This window comes from Mustela erminea, chromosome 4, assembly GCF_009829155.1.
Source record: "Mustela erminea isolate mMusErm1 chromosome 4, mMusErm1.Pri, whole genome shotgun sequence".
Taxonomy (NCBI): domain Eukaryota; kingdom Metazoa; phylum Chordata; class Mammalia; order Carnivora; family Mustelidae; genus Mustela; species Mustela erminea.
This window is the reverse complement of record NC_045617.1, coordinates 23,887,041-23,902,647: the sequence shown is the minus strand read 5'-3', so window position 1 is coordinate 23,902,647 and position 15,607 is coordinate 23,887,041. Positions and strand designations below refer to the sequence as shown.

General features: G+C 37.7%; 1 protein-coding gene across 1 annotated transcript in view; it reads right to left on the bottom strand.

Annotated features, from left to right (window-relative positions):
• Positions 1 to 941: 941 nt before the first annotated feature.
• The window catches only part of SNX3 (sorting nexin 3), a 43,412-nt gene continuing 28,746 nt past the window's right edge, over positions 942 to 15,607 (bottom strand). Inside the window, exons 2-4 of the mRNA XM_032338883.1 lie at positions 8,664 to 8,759; positions 2,493 to 2,617; positions 942 to 1,140 (exon numbers count right to left, since the gene is read on the bottom strand). Coding sequence (XP_032194774.1) covers positions 1,035 to 1,140; positions 2,493 to 2,617; positions 8,664 to 8,759 — 327 coding nt within the window. The 3' untranslated portion in view covers positions 942 to 1,034. The remainder of the gene's footprint in view (positions 1,141 to 2,492; positions 2,618 to 8,663; positions 8,760 to 15,607) is intronic.

Genomic DNA, 15,607 nt, shown 5'->3' with positions numbered 1-15,607 from the left:
ACTAGGAAAAAAATTCCTGTGAAAAATAGGAGGCACAGTACTGACTTATCTTAAAAGGCCTTTTAAGAAGAATGACTTAAGATTATAAAGCATTTTTCAAATACACAAAGTGCTTCATAACAACTCAGTAAGCTTTAAGGAATGCTTTTTCTAGTACATCACTTTTTTTGTTGTATAAAAGAAAATACCCCAATTCAAAAGGTAGTAGCATATTTGATATCACCACTGTTTAAGAGGAATGGAGTTACAGGAATGAGAAGTATATAATTAGTAAATAATCCCTCTCAACAGTGAGTTAAGCAGGAAAGCCATGGGGGGGTGGGGAAGCAGCCGGAGGCAACACAATCAGTGCATATCAGAAATGCTTTTTTATTTTTTATTTGAAAACAACTTAAATTTTTAGACAAATGATTTTAGTATATAAATTTGATTTTGTTTTTATACAGAATATAAAGATTTCCCTCATTAATCTTCCACGTGAAGGGTATTACAAGCCTGAAGGGAGACTTTTCTGCACACAAGTGTGTATCTTACACACAGGGGACTGGAAACCAATGGTGTAGTGCTTCTACACATAAATTAGGTCAAGGGACATCACATATTAAAAAGGATAAGAGAAATATTCTAGTTAATCAGATTCAAGAAGCAAACAGGACACAAAAACTGTGCAGATAAGACCAAGTCAGTAACTTTAGTTAGGACATTGCGGGTTATACTGGAGTAACAGGTCTGCGAGGTGATCATGGGGACCACATTAGAACAGCAAGAAGAGCTATTTATATAGAAAGGCTGGAAGGAGGGATTTTCACTAAAGCAAATTAACTTCTTGTCAACTGCCAAAACAAAACCAAACCAAACTGAGCGTATGGATGTTAGTATACCGAGGGCATGTTATACCAGTTTTTGTGCAGCATGCTGAGAGTTAGTTAGAACTTCTTCACTGGTGCGTATGAACCATTAATAGTCACGGAGAGGTGTGTTTTTTTTTTTGTTTTTTTTGTTTTGTTTTTTTTTTTGCCCCTTCTCACCAAATTTCAGGCATGTCTTATTTTAGATGGAGTATAGCTTTTATCTATAATTTCATCCTGTAAAAACATGTGAAGACAACGTTCATTCTGTGCCAGAGGATGACCAGCGACCCTAGGAATTAAAAAACACGCACTTAGTCCAGTATTTTTCAAAAGAAAGCCTGGTGGGTCAAACACACATTTTCTAAGGTTAAGAAGCATGTATGATTTAGTAATAATACGTGTTATTCTGGACTGCTCACAAGGCTATGCTCTCTCAGCAAATGGTTGATATTTCCTTTCCTTTGGCTCACTGGGGTCCTTTAAAAAACATTTAATCACCTGCTCTGCACTGCTTCTGGAACAAGTGACCAATTCACTTCTTTATATATTACTGGGTATATTCACAAGAAACCTAAATGAATTTTAATGTCAAAGGTGAAACATGTCATTAATTCTATGAACACATTTTAAAGAAGGAAAAGCTACAGGATCAGAATTAGAAATATACTGAAGTTCACTAAAAGCTCAAAATATTAAGAAAGAGGTGTAAGTGTCCAGTTTTTTCTTTTTGGCTTGCTTTAAAGGTCTCCATTGCAGACTACACATAAGATACAGATGGGTGACCAGACTTCTATCTCTGAATTACAAAACCACCTCAGCTGGCGGCGTTCCCTTCTCCTACAGGAAAGCATATTCATAAGACAAAAGTGACGTGCTACAGCACTTAAGTAAAAGTTTAAGGCTTTGTACAACTTTCCCTCCTGTTTAACCACTCACAGATCTTCAATCTTTATTACTAGGTAAAAACTGAAGTATTGATTAATACGTAAGCTCACACAACCATATTCTCCAGCATTTGATTTTATTTGGTCAAATTTAAGGCCAATGCACAATTACAGCGATCCCTTTCCTGGCATAATTCTATTACTTTGGTTTTTAAAAACTGCTGCATTTCCAAAGGAGTAAAATTAAAAGCTAGAAATTTGGTTTAAAAACCAAAATCTCAGGTCTTCTTACATTTTGAAAAAAATACATTCTGCCATGAACATTTTAAATGTGTACCTTTACATAAGACATGCTGATAATACCTCCATTTGCAATCAAACAAAATGATTGCAAGTGTACTGTAAGTTTTATTGTTCATGCTAGAACATACCTTAAATGAAAAAGAATCATAAGTAAAACTGTATTTTTTAAATGCTGCAATTTTAAATGTAATTTGCATAAATTAACTATGAAAAACAAATACAAAACTTAGGTCAACACAAAGCTACTCATTTTAATCACTCAAGTGTGTTAATATTTATCACATGATCTTCAACTTGTTACATACTTCTACTTTATTCAAATGGCACAAACAGGAAATGGCCCAAAAGAAAAGTAGTGTTACTGTTCAGCTTCATACCTAAACTACTAGTATCCACCTGAAGTCGTCTCAGAACACTACTCCCTCTTAAACCTCGAGGTACAGAAAGTACTCACTTGTTTATAAACTGCTCCAGTCCTTGCTTCCTTTCTTCAATAAAATTATCATCAAATATTCCATCATCTCCTCTAAAAGGAAGCTGGCGCAAAAACGCTTTTCCAGGGAGCGGGGGAACTACAACCTGAAAAAACACAGGAAAGAAAGCTCTTGAAGATGCTGACCGGGCTGTGAAAATATATAGAGCACAACATGAAGACAAGTATACGTTAACTAGGACAGCCATTCCACTGTTACACCAGTTTAAATATAAAAGAAAATCAGTAAAAAACACACTGAAAAAAGATTCAACGTTTGGAGGCAAGATAACCGAAACGCAGAATAACCCATCAGACTACGTACGGCTCCTCAATGGCATGGCCTGTAGCTTAATTATCGTTTTCCCTGAACCTGTCGAGGCACAAGTGTACCAAGAGAACACTCGAGCAATGCTACAGGAAAGGCTGTGATGCCTCCAGACAGTCCGGATGCCACTTAGGGGAGACAATGCTCCTACAGTTGAAACTGCAGAGACCACGATCAACTTTCAATTACAACAGTAACAAACTCTCTCCAGCCTGGGCAGGTCAGAATTCCATGGTCTCTTTCTTCCACCTCATACCATCTGCAAATGGTCTTTCCTACTTGTGTTCGAGCAGCATTTAAAAAATAAAATACTCAACAATTCTGTCACCACTCTACCATTTTCTAGGCTAAGAAACATGTCAACTTTCTCCCACATCCACTACCCTCTCTCTCCCCAAGGACCTGTCATTTCTTTCTTCTGACAAAGGAATATCCTAATTTTCCCCTTTAGAGCCTAACTGTCCTCTAGGACCAACTCATACTACTCTCTCTCCAGATCAGGAATTACCTGGAGCTCAAATATTTGTCTGAGTTAAGCAGCACAAAGCTCTATTTCACAGGCGAGTTTGGTTTCTCAAACTATGGCACTATTAACATTTTGAACCAGGTCATTCTTTGGGGGTGGGGTGGGGCAGGGGAGGGCTTTCTTGCACACTGCATAATGCTTAACAGCATCACGGGCCTCTACCCACCAGGCTGGCTGCCACCCAGGAGCACCCCCTTGTTGTGACAATAAAAACCGTCTCCAGACATTGTCACATGTCTCCTGGGGGACAAAACTGCCCCTGGTGGAAAACCACCAACTTAAGCTCCTAATGCCTTCAAATAACGATCCCGTCTCAGGTCTTAAAAATTTTAAGAAAGCCTGGGCACAAAACAGAAGCTCAAAGACCTGTTATGCGACTAACCACTTAGCTGGATCCGTATCTTACACAAAACAGAAAAGTGTAAGGAAACAATTCAGACAAGAGAAATATAAATAGTAAACACCAGTAATAAAATTATATGCATTCTAAAAATGTTAAACCCTTGATGCAGTTTCTATCCTGAAACAAAAAGAAATGAACTAGGGTGAAAAAAGAAAGATCAACACAGGGCGCCTGGGTGGCTCGGTGGGTTAAGCCTCTCTGCCTTCAGCTCAGGTCATGATCTCAGGGTCCTGGGATCAAGCCCTGGATTGGGCTCTCTGCTCAGCAGGGAGCCTGCTTCCCTCTCTCTCTCTCTGCCTGCCTCTCTGCCTACTTGTGATCTCTGCCAAATAAATAAATAAAATCTTAAAAAAAAAAAAAGATCAACACTTCATACAGAATAGCAAAGAACAAAATAAAAGCAAAAGAGAACAGAAAACCAAATGCCCAACATGAACTTCCTAATTCCTTCCCAGATCCATCGACTCTTCTCCCCAGAAGACCAATGATTAAGACGTCTGAAGATTTACCTTCCTAACTCTGCCTTAGCATTCTCAAATCTCTCTCCCTATATCAGCATTTGTGAAGTTGAGTGTTAAAACCTGTAAGGACCATACAACTGAGAAGCAGAGATTGTGACCACTAACTGAGCTCCAGTACGATGGCTATCTGATGGGCAGGGAAAAACACCTGTATGTATAAAGCTATTGTTAAAAAAAAGAAGCCAGAACTATACTAAACAAATAACTACCATTAATTCAGGGCATAATTTAGCATGAAACTTAAGATTACTATGTGTTATCTGCAGAGATATATTCTTCCTAACATAATATTCAAAGCTGTCACTGAAATGGATGGTGAGGCTGTAGGATTAATAACCTACAAAAATCATGAGTGGCTTGTTCGGCTAAGATTCCAAAGATCCTCTTCAACATCAAATTATTTTTGCTTAAGCAGTCTGAAACGATCTCGTTCGAGTATACTGAACATCACCTACTTTCTAGCCTCAAAAACCATTATTTTGGTTAAAAGTACTAATACGTAAATGAAAATAACTGTTTTTAGCAATACTGTAATACAAGTACAACTTTCACAGTAAACCCTTCAGATATTTAACTGGCCTATTACTAAAAGTGCAGTACTGACCTTCAAAGGACAGTAATTATATGAAAACAATCCATAAAATGCGAAGATTTTTGCAAATCACATGTCTTTAAATATATTCTAGATACAACTCAATAATAAAAAGACAAAACATTCTATTAAACAGGCAAAGGATCTGAAAAAAGTATTTCTCCACAGAAGATATATATATGACAGATAAGTGCACGGAAAAATGATCAACACCACCAGCCCTCAGCGAAAAGAAAATCAAAACCACACTGACCCCGCACCACACATGCTAGGCCAGCTATAGTAAAGCAGCTAGCTGTAGAGGCACTTGGGCGTCTCAGTCAGCTCAGGTTGTGGGATTAAGCCCTGCATGGGGCTCTGCACTCAGCAGGACTCTGCTTGAGATTCCCTCTCCCCCACCCCCCAAAGCGTGCATACATACTCACTCTCTATCAAGTAAGTCTTAAAAGAAAAAAAAAAAAAAAAGACAGCTACTAGTAAGTGTTGGTAAGGACAGAGAGAAAAGCGGGACCCTCAGACATTGGTGGGATTGAAAAATGGTACAGCTGCTTTGGAAAACAGTCTAGGAGTTCCTCAAACAGTTATCACAGAACCCAGTAAATCCACTCCTATGTATACACTCAAGAGAAACAGAAACATATGTCCAAAAAACCCTGTACCAGATGTTCACAGCAGTGTTATCTGCAACAGTCAAAAGTAGAAACCACCTGAATGTCTACCAACTGATGAAAGGATAAATAAAATAAATAAATAAAATGCATATCCATACAAGAGAATATTTGGCAACAAAAAGAAATGAACTAGGAAAAAATAAAAAAAGGAGTAATGTTAAAAACACCCTCAGTGAAAGAAGCCAGACACATCAGACTCCATACTCTATGCTATTTATATGAAATGTCCAGAACAGGCAAGTCCATACAGAAAGTCAATTAGCAGTTGTACAGGCCTGGGTGAGGAGGGGCCGAGGGAGAAACTGGTAGTGACTACTAATGGGCACGGGGTTTCTTTTATGGAATGACTAAGTTGTTCTAAAATTGACAGTAAAGATTGTTGTACAACTTTGTGAATATACTAAGAACCAATTAATTTTACTTTAAATGGGTGAACTGTATGGCATGTGAATTCTATGTCATTGAAGCCATTATTTTTTCCAGAAGTGAGGTCTACATGCCCCAAATGTTTACTAAACACTCCGGGGCAGCACATGCTATGTTAAGCAAAGCCCAAAACCTATCAAGACACTTCTTCCCATCAATCAAAAACAGAAAAATACTGCATCATTTCACTTATGTGTGGAATCTAAAAAAATGAGACTCTTAGCTACAGAGAGTAGCAGATTAGTGGTTGCCAGGGGGTGGGGGATGGGGGAAATGCAGGCTGCTGGTCAAAGGGTACAAACTTCCAGTTATAAAAATGTTCTGGGAGTCTAATGTAGAGCATGGTGACTATAGTTAACAATACTCTACTGTACATTTAGAAGTTGCTAAGACTGTAGATCTTAAATTTTCTCACCACCACCAAAAAAAACCAGGCGGGAGGGATAGGGTGATTGGGTTATGGTTATGGACACTGGGGAGGGTATGTGCTGTGGTGAATACTGTGAATTGTGTAAGACTGATGATTCACAGACCTGTACCCCTAAAGCAAATAATACATTATGTGTTAATAAAAAAAAAAAATTAACAACTATGTGAGGTGGATATATTAACTAAGCTTACTGTGATCATCATTTCATAATATATACATATAACAAATCATTATGGTGCACGCCTTAAGCTTACACAGTGTTATTTGTCAATTATATCTCAATAAAGCTGGGAATTCTTCCCTGTGGTCATAATTAATTTCTTGTTACCCAAAATGTTCCTAACTTGTTTTGTACATTTAGATCTTCAAACCATCCATAATTTATATATAGTGAGTTATAAATTTTTATTCCTAAATAGACAGCCAAAATGTTTCAATCCCATTTACTGAATATAAATTATTTTCCCTACTGATTGACAATGTTATTTTTGTTACTAAATTTCCAATAAACATGCAAGTTAGCCCCTAAGTTCTATTACATTCTGCTAATCTATCTGCTTATCTCTAAAGCAATACCAAACTGTTTTAATTACTGCAGCCTTAAGAGAAACTCTGATGTCTGCAGGTGTTCCGCACATGCTGAAAATAATTTTTGACTCTTCTTGGGGTTCTCTTTGATTATAAAGCTCATATATAAATCTGTAAGTTTATTTAAAAAAAAAAAAAACCACTAAGATTTCTATCAGAGGAGATAATGCTTTGCTTTGATCAGGTCTACTGCTAAAATGTCACCTCTAAGTGAGGCCTTCCTCTGACAACTCTATCCTGGCACTCCCTACTTCCCTTGGTTTTTGTTTTTTCTTTTTCCTTCTTTCTTTTTTACAGGCTGTATTTATTTATTTAACACACAGAGATCACAAGTAGGCAGAGAGGTGGGGGGGGGGGGGGAGGAAGCAGGCTTCCTGCTGAGCAGAGAGCTGGATGCAGGGCTCTTTGATCCCAGGACCCCGAGATCATGACCTGAGCCTAAGGCAGAGGCTTAACCCACTGACCCACCCAGGTGCCCCGGTTTTTGTTTTCTTTAGAGCGTATCACCATCTGACATACTAGATATCTACTTTTTCTGCTTTCCCATCACTGCCAGCCAACTTCCCCAACAGATTATAAGGACCATGAAAGTGGGGTCTTAATGTGTTCACAGATCTATCCGTAAGTCAAAGGACATCCAGGACAGCTCTCAAATGTTTACAGAATAAATTAATCTTCAAAAGTGAATATTCCAAACCAAGAATGCAGCATTTCTATTTATTAAGTTATGCTTTTGTCTTTCAGTAAAGTTTTGAAGTTTTCTTTACATGGGTCTTAAATTTCTAGTTTTATTCACAGATATTTTATTCTTTGATATTCTTTTGAGCCAACTGATTCTGCTTTACATTTCGATAGAATGCTATGATTTGTAATATATCGCTCTTCTATCCAGCCACAGGTATCTGGTTAAGGAAGTTTTCCTTCCATTTCAACTTATCACACTTGAGAAATGAGCACAAGTTAGCCTTCACCTGCTTCCGGGCTCTAACACACCAACTTCTGATGCCCTTCTGACACCGGGCTGAAATTAGGGTCATTAGAATGAGACCTTGCCTTGCCGTAATTTTTTTTGCAGCCAAAGCCACTAAATTTTAAGAGGCGATAACTCTTACCAAAGTATACAGCAGTGTTTTTAAATTGCATGCAGCAACCAATGAGACCATGGCCATCATTTGAAAAGCTAAGCTGAACAATATCAGCACATATCACAGGTAAGTAAGTACTGGTTTATGAAAACTCTGGCTATATGTACATGTGTGACGATGAGAAAGTGTATTACGAATCAGTAAAAGAAAAAGAACTGCAAATACAGTGATATATGAGATGTACTGAGGAAGAGAAATTTCGGAAGGTGTAGGACGGGGAGGGGCAAGACGGAAGAGAAGGCGAGGGAAAGGAAGGAAGGATAGCAAAAGAGTTCTGAGACGTAAGTGTGGGCCAAGCGTGAGTCCGTAAAGGCCTCAACTGGGCCATTAAAGTAGACAAGGGAAGAATGAGTTTTAAAGAAACATTATAGCCTTCCCCCATCGCCCAAAAAATAAGAGGAAACTGAACTACCAGAAAAAAAGAAATTACACTTGTTTTTACCCCCTTCATTCAAGGTAAGTTTTCTGAAACCTTAAAATTCAGAGTCTTTGGCTTTAAAGTCCCATTACAAATAGTTCTTACCTTGCTCTCTCTTTCTAATTCACTTCGCAGCCATTCAAAGTCACTGTATCTTCTTCTAACGGTAGATTCCTTCAGCTTGAAAATAGGCAGATTTGTCTGAAATTAAAAAAAAAAAAAAAAAAATTCACTCCTAAGCTGAAGCACAGGATAGGGACTTCAAAAACAGAGCTGGGGTGAGGAATCTGTCTGTCAAACTGATCACATGGCAGGCCTGGTTACCTTAAGAAAAACATGAAGTTATTACGATGACATTTTACCTCTAACAAAATAAAACTTGACTAAACATTAAACAAGTGTATTATATATGCTGGAGTACAACTTTTAAAAATGCACGTCTGCACATATGCTTTAGAAGGTCATTCTGCCTGAGGTCAGTTACGTAAATATAGGGCATTTTTCCTATTTTGGTGAGCTGTAGAAATGTCAAGTGGACAGGAGTGGGATAAAGCTAGCTCCAATGGCTGTCCAGTTTAGACAGTACTGTACCATACAATGCTCAAAGGGGGGAAGAGACCTTAACTACTTTGACATGATATACAAAATATTTTATTGTGATGACTGGATTAGATGTTTCACAATGAAAGAAATGAATGAAGGATTATGCTTAATGGTCTTCTAAAAAAAATGCGAGAAACTAGCAGGGAAAGAGTGCAAAGTCTGCACTATTATTACTAGTAGGAAATCAGGAGTCAATCACATTAGATCGAGTTCATAGATCCACAGCTTTATAGACTGAGGGCAAGTTTAAGAACTGAAAACATAATGCCCAGAACTCTGAGGTTACGCTGGAATGGAGACCGCTCTTTACAAGACTGCAAGGACCATTTATGTCTACTTCTAAAAGTAATAAAAAAGATTTCTGTTATCTTTTACTGATCCCTAGATAAAGAGAAAATACACCACCAAACCCACTTTAAAATGGCTCATGATTAAGGAATATTAGCAGAAGCCCATGACTTTTTTAGCAAGAACAGAATTTAAAGTGCACATATCACAAAGTTTATAGGGGACAGAAATGATCTAACATAATTAATGCCGTACCATACTGAAAATGCTATTTAATACTAGATACTCATGGGTTATACTTTGTCTCTAATTTGCTCTTTGTACTTGTAGAACAGCAAACCGTTTTACAGCTGAAAAGAAAAGTTAAGTGTCACCAGAAGAGACATCAACCATCATGTAAACCTTACTCTTCAGAAAATGTCGATCATTTGTTAAACTTAATGCCACTGATAAATAATTGTCATTCAGCACAAGAAAAGCTTTTTATTCAGGGCCCTAAACCCATTTTGTAGTAGATTTTAGTTTTTTCCAAAGTGTATTAACTTCTCCATGCTGTATACCTTATAGCTTGGAATCTTCTACAGATGCTACTGGGCATAACACTGGATAGGTTTCAAGCGTGAAACCAAATCTCACAAGAGGTTTAAAAGCACTTGGATTTTCTTTCCCAGGTAACCACAACATTTGTTCATTGTATTAATGACTAAGAGCAAAATTGCACCTAACAAGACTCTTATTATACTAAAAGTCAAGCTTATATTTAGAGATGCTGGCTTGCTGTTTACAGAAGGGTATTCTCATTCCCCACAGGGAATAAAATTAGGTCCCCTGGGGAGCAGGATGATAATTCCCAGAAAGAAAGCACTGGATTATTTCTCTCTAATTTCACCCATTGGCTTTTTAACCAAGTTCACCCTTCCGCATTAAAATATTAAGTCTTTGTAAGTGTCTAAAGATAGAAAGGCTTTTACAGAATTGAGTGTTTTCTGCAGGTGAGATTTTACATTCTGAATTCCCTCCTCTCAAATTACTTTACAAAAGGGATTAGCTGCTCTCTTTATTCAATACGTTAAGATCAAGCTTGTGAAAAGAGTTCCCTGCGAATTTTCATACTTCTGGGTACGGAAGTCCATAAAGTTAATCTCTGAAACAACATATCAAGCTTACAGGTACAATGTTGAGGGAAGAGTGCCAATTCAGCTCATTTTACCTTCCATTTTCCCTTTTGAACTTTTGACACAATCATGATTATATCTGATTCACTTTAATAGAAGGGGAGTGGGAAGGCGAAAAAGTCCGTTCCATTCTATGATTAGCTAGTAATTTTTTAGATTATATATAAAAAAGGTTCACAGTTAAAGAAAATTCTTCTATTTAGTCTGCTCAACGGGCTATGCTTTCTCTTTACATGATGATTCCTTTAAAGTTTTGATAAAGTCACATCATGTAATTCTTAATATTATTTACCCATTACATTTGGAGTGGCAAGTTTGCCTGTTAACTTCCTCCTGATCAACACAACTTGATCAAAATAAAATTGAAAAAACGTGGAGGTGTTTTCATTAAACCACTATTGATTATAAACTCTTGATCAGTCACTTACAACTTATTTAACCCTCATAAAATGTTCCATTTTGTTTTTCTAAATAGAGAAGAGTGAGGGTGATTACCTTTTTTTTTTTTTTTTTTTTTTAACTACAGGTTCAGGAGGATTCAACTATTTTTACAATTTGGGAACATTTATAAAAGGGCTAGTGCTAGGTAAGTTGAGGAAATGTAAAGACTGAGATGGAGCCCTAACCCTTTGAAGCTTGTTTTAGGGAGGTTAAAGAATAAGAATACAAAAAATTTATGTGGTTAAAAATACCATACACCATAAACAAAAACAAAGTTGAAAGACCAAGAACAAATTGTAGACAAATATTTGCAACATAAAACAAAGGGATAATTTTATTAAAATGTAAAGAACTTAGAGACCAATTAAGGAAAAAATGAATAACCTGACAAAACAGGCAGAACATAGACTAAAGGCCAGTAACGTTCAACCAACTTCACTCACACAAGAAATGCTAGTTGAAACAGGAAGATCCTATTTTCATTCAGACCAGCAGGTATTACATTTTAATACCTAGTGATGGAATGGAGACAGACAGACGGACAGACACTTGAAAAATCTGGTTGACGGGAGCAACTTGTAAGGAGGGCATTCTGGTAACACCTCTCATTCTTTCAAATGCATAGATCTTAAAAATAAGATGAAAACAGGGAGGGAAACCGTAAGAGACTCTTAACTGTAGTTAACAAATTGAGGGAAGGCTCCTGGAGGGGAAAAGGGTTGATGATGGGGTGGTAACTGGGAGACATTAAGGAGGGCACCTGATGGAATGAGCACTGGGTGTTGTATGCAGTTGATGAATCATTAAATTCTACCCCTGAAACTAAAAACAGTAATAAAATAAAGGCATATATCCTCTAAGCCAACAGTTCCACTAGGAATTAATCCTACAAATATTTCCACATACACAAAAAGATACCAGTATTATATCATAATTATATATCTCAGTAGTTTACTTAAGCATTGTTCATGTGATAATAAAACAAAATCTAATACAACTGCTACAAACATAAGTGAAACTTTATACAGCTTTTACAAACTAAAACTCAGCCAAAGGCTGATCAGAAAGCCTAAGATGTGTTAAAAAGACGTTTAAGAGCATGTGACCTTTTTTTTTTTTGAGTATGTGACTCTTGATCTCAGGGTAATGAATTCAAGTCCCATGTTGGGGGCAGAGATTACATAAAAAAGTAAAACCTTTAAAAATAAGTTTCCTAACAGTACATACAGTATGATACCATTTTATGATACCATTTGTATAATTAAAGCGTAAGGGAATTGATACTGGATTTGGCCAGTATTCTCTTAACACATGGAGTAAGCCACACTGTAGGAAGACCTTGGAAAAAGTTAAATAGTGTGAGCTACATGCTGAGTACACTAAAGCGTAGGTCATGGGAAAACTGAAAAGGTTAAACTATGCCCTGAGTATGTGGCTAAGGTGTGTCTCTGTGAGCATCAGGATTAATAAACATCTCTAAACAGGAAAATAACTTCGAAATAGAAAAACAGAAGAGAGAAACTGCCACGAAGTTGAAGCCACAGAACTGGACAGATTAGATACATGTTGGTGCACGAGGGGCCTAACAACGGGTGCCGTTCCTAAGTTGGTTCCGTTCTCATCCCAAGAAAGAAAATTTTTTGTGACTATGTATGGTAGGAGATGTTAACTAGACTTACTGTGATCATTTCACAAAGTATGCTAAATATGGGATCATTCATTACGCTGTACATCTGAAACTAATGTAGTATGTCAATTATTATTATTATTAGTTTTAGTTTTCTTTCGTTTGGTAAGCTCTCCACCCAACATGGGGCCAAAACTAACAACTCTGAGACCAAGAGTCACTAACTCTTCTGAGCAAGCCAGGCAGGTGCCCCATGTCAATTATATCTTAAACAAACAAATAAACAAAAAAGAACAGCTGTTCTAGCCACTTCTAAGGTTTATCAGGCTTGAAGAAAATGCACAAGAGCCAGACTACTGAGGCAAATTAAAGCAAAAGTTCCTAATAGATTTTACTTTAGATTTCATTTAAAAATGTTTTATAGACTTATCCAGAGAGAAATAAAGTGGTGAATTCTGAAATTAAATGTAAATCAGACTTCAATATGGTTAACTTATTTAAATGACTAAAACTCTGAAACTTCCAAAAGGCAACATTTAGTATTCTCTTATCCTGACATTCATATTTCTCCCATAGTTGTTCTAAATTGCTCAGACTGTGCATAAACTAGAAGCCACTATTTTCTGCCAGCTACTATTATTTTACCTATAGAACCACAGTTATTTTATTTGTAGGAACAGTGATCAGAGGCCCGTAACATCAGAGACAAGTAAAATAAAGTCCATCATCAGGCAAGAACCATAAACTAAGCCATAATCTTCATTTATGTGCACAGGTACCTATTACTAGTAAACGCTGAAGGTGTGAGTAATCTTGGTCTTTTTTTTTAAATTAAATTAAATTAAATTAAATTTATTTGACAGAGAGCGAGAGATCACAAGTAGGAAGAGAGGCAGGCAGAGACAGAGAGGGGGAGGCAGGCAGAGACAGAGAGGGGGAAGCAGGCTCCCCACTGAGTAGAGAGCCCGATGCAGGGCTCGATCCCAGGACCCCGAGACCATGACCTGAGCTGAAGGCAGAGGGTTAACCCACTGAGCCACCCAGGCACCCAAACTTGGTCTTTTCAATAGTATCCATGTAACTGTGAAAGTTGTACAACTTGTTTCATTATAAATCTGAAGCAAGACAGACGCGCCTACAAACACATCAACTATTCCTATAGCATCTATGTAAGAAACCCAGTATTAACAATAATTTGAAGCTATGTCAGGCCCAAACTTTACATTTAAAAAGCAAAGAATTATAATTATCTGCCTCTTAAAAAAGCTAAGCAAGTTGCCAGGAATTCATTAAGTCTGTAGAAACAATTTTATACACTAAGAAATCTGGGTGGCTCAGTTGGTTAAGCATCTGCCTTCAGCTCAGGTCATGATTCCAGGGTCCTGAGATTGAGCCCTGAGTCAGGCTCCCTGCTCTGCAGGGAATCAGCTTCTCCTTCTCCCTCTGCCACTGTTCATGTGCTCTCTCTCTCTAATAAATAAATAAAATCTAAAAAAAAAAAACCCAAACCAATTTTATTCACCATTCCAAAATATACCTTTTTAATTATTATACAACCCAAATACTAGTTAATGTGTCAGCACTACTTATTGACACTTTTGGGGGGGCACCTGGGTGGCTCAGTTGGCTATGCACCCGACTCTTGGTTTCGGCTCAGATCAAGACCTCAAGGTTATGAGATCAAGCCCCCTAGTGGGGCTCAGTGCTCAGTGCAGAGTTTTCTTAAAACTCTCCCTCTGCTCTTCCCCACCACTCTAAAATAATTAAAATAAATAAATAGAAAGATAAATAAATAAATGGTGCAATGTTAAGTCACAGAGAAAGAGACAAACCAAAATCTCCACTCTGTATCTTAACACTACTAAAATCAATGACATCAGTAGTTCTTTTTTTTTTTTTTTTAAGATTTTATTTATTTGAGAGACAGAGAGAGAGAGAACATGACTGGGGGAGTGGGGAGACTCCCCCTGAGCAGGGAGCCCAAAGTGCGGCTCGATCCTGGGACTCCAGGATCATGACCTGAGCAGACGTTTAACCAACTGAGCCACCCATGTGCCCATCAGTGGTTCCTAAATCCAGTTATGCTTCAGAATTACCTAGGTACCTTGAAACAATTTCTTAAATGGAAGTATAACATATGAGCAAATAACACTGAGGGTATAGCTTGGTTAAGTTTTCAGATGGTAGCAATTTGGGCAGTCTTTATAATCAAACAAACAAAAACAGTCTTGAGGCCTGCCTCAGAGCAACTAGATCAGTTTCAAGGGGAATGAACCCTTTAAAGATTTTACTTACTTTATTTTTTTAAAGATTTTATTTATTTTACAGAGAGAGCGCATGCGACCACAAGCAGGGTGAGCGGCAGGCAGAAGGACAAGCAGGCTCCCCAGAGAGCAGGGAACCCAATGCAGGGCTCGATCCCAAGGCCCTGGGATCGTGACTGGCACTGAAGGCAAATGCCTAACTGACTGAGCCACCCAGGTGCCCCAAGACTTTTTTTTTAAGGTACCTCAAGATTTCAATTATTTTAGAGAAAAAGAGAGAGGGCAAGTTCAAGGAGAGGCAGAGGGGAGCGAGAAGAACAAGCAGACTCCACACAGTGCAGAAGCAGGACACAGGGTTTGGTTCCACAACCACAAGATCATGATCTAAGCTGAAATCAAGAGACCAATGCTGAACTGACTGAGCTACCCAGGTGCCTTGGGAATGAGCCTTTTAAAAAGGTTCCCCAGATGATTAATATACAAGTTTAGAAACTATTAACTATAACATGTATGACTGGTTCAAACAATCACCCAACAAGTAGCTAAACCAGTGCTCAGATGAAAATCTACAGCTGTAAATGTCTACATTAAAAAAGATGAAATATCTCAAGTGAATAAACTTCCACCTTAAGAAACTAGAACAAACTAAAA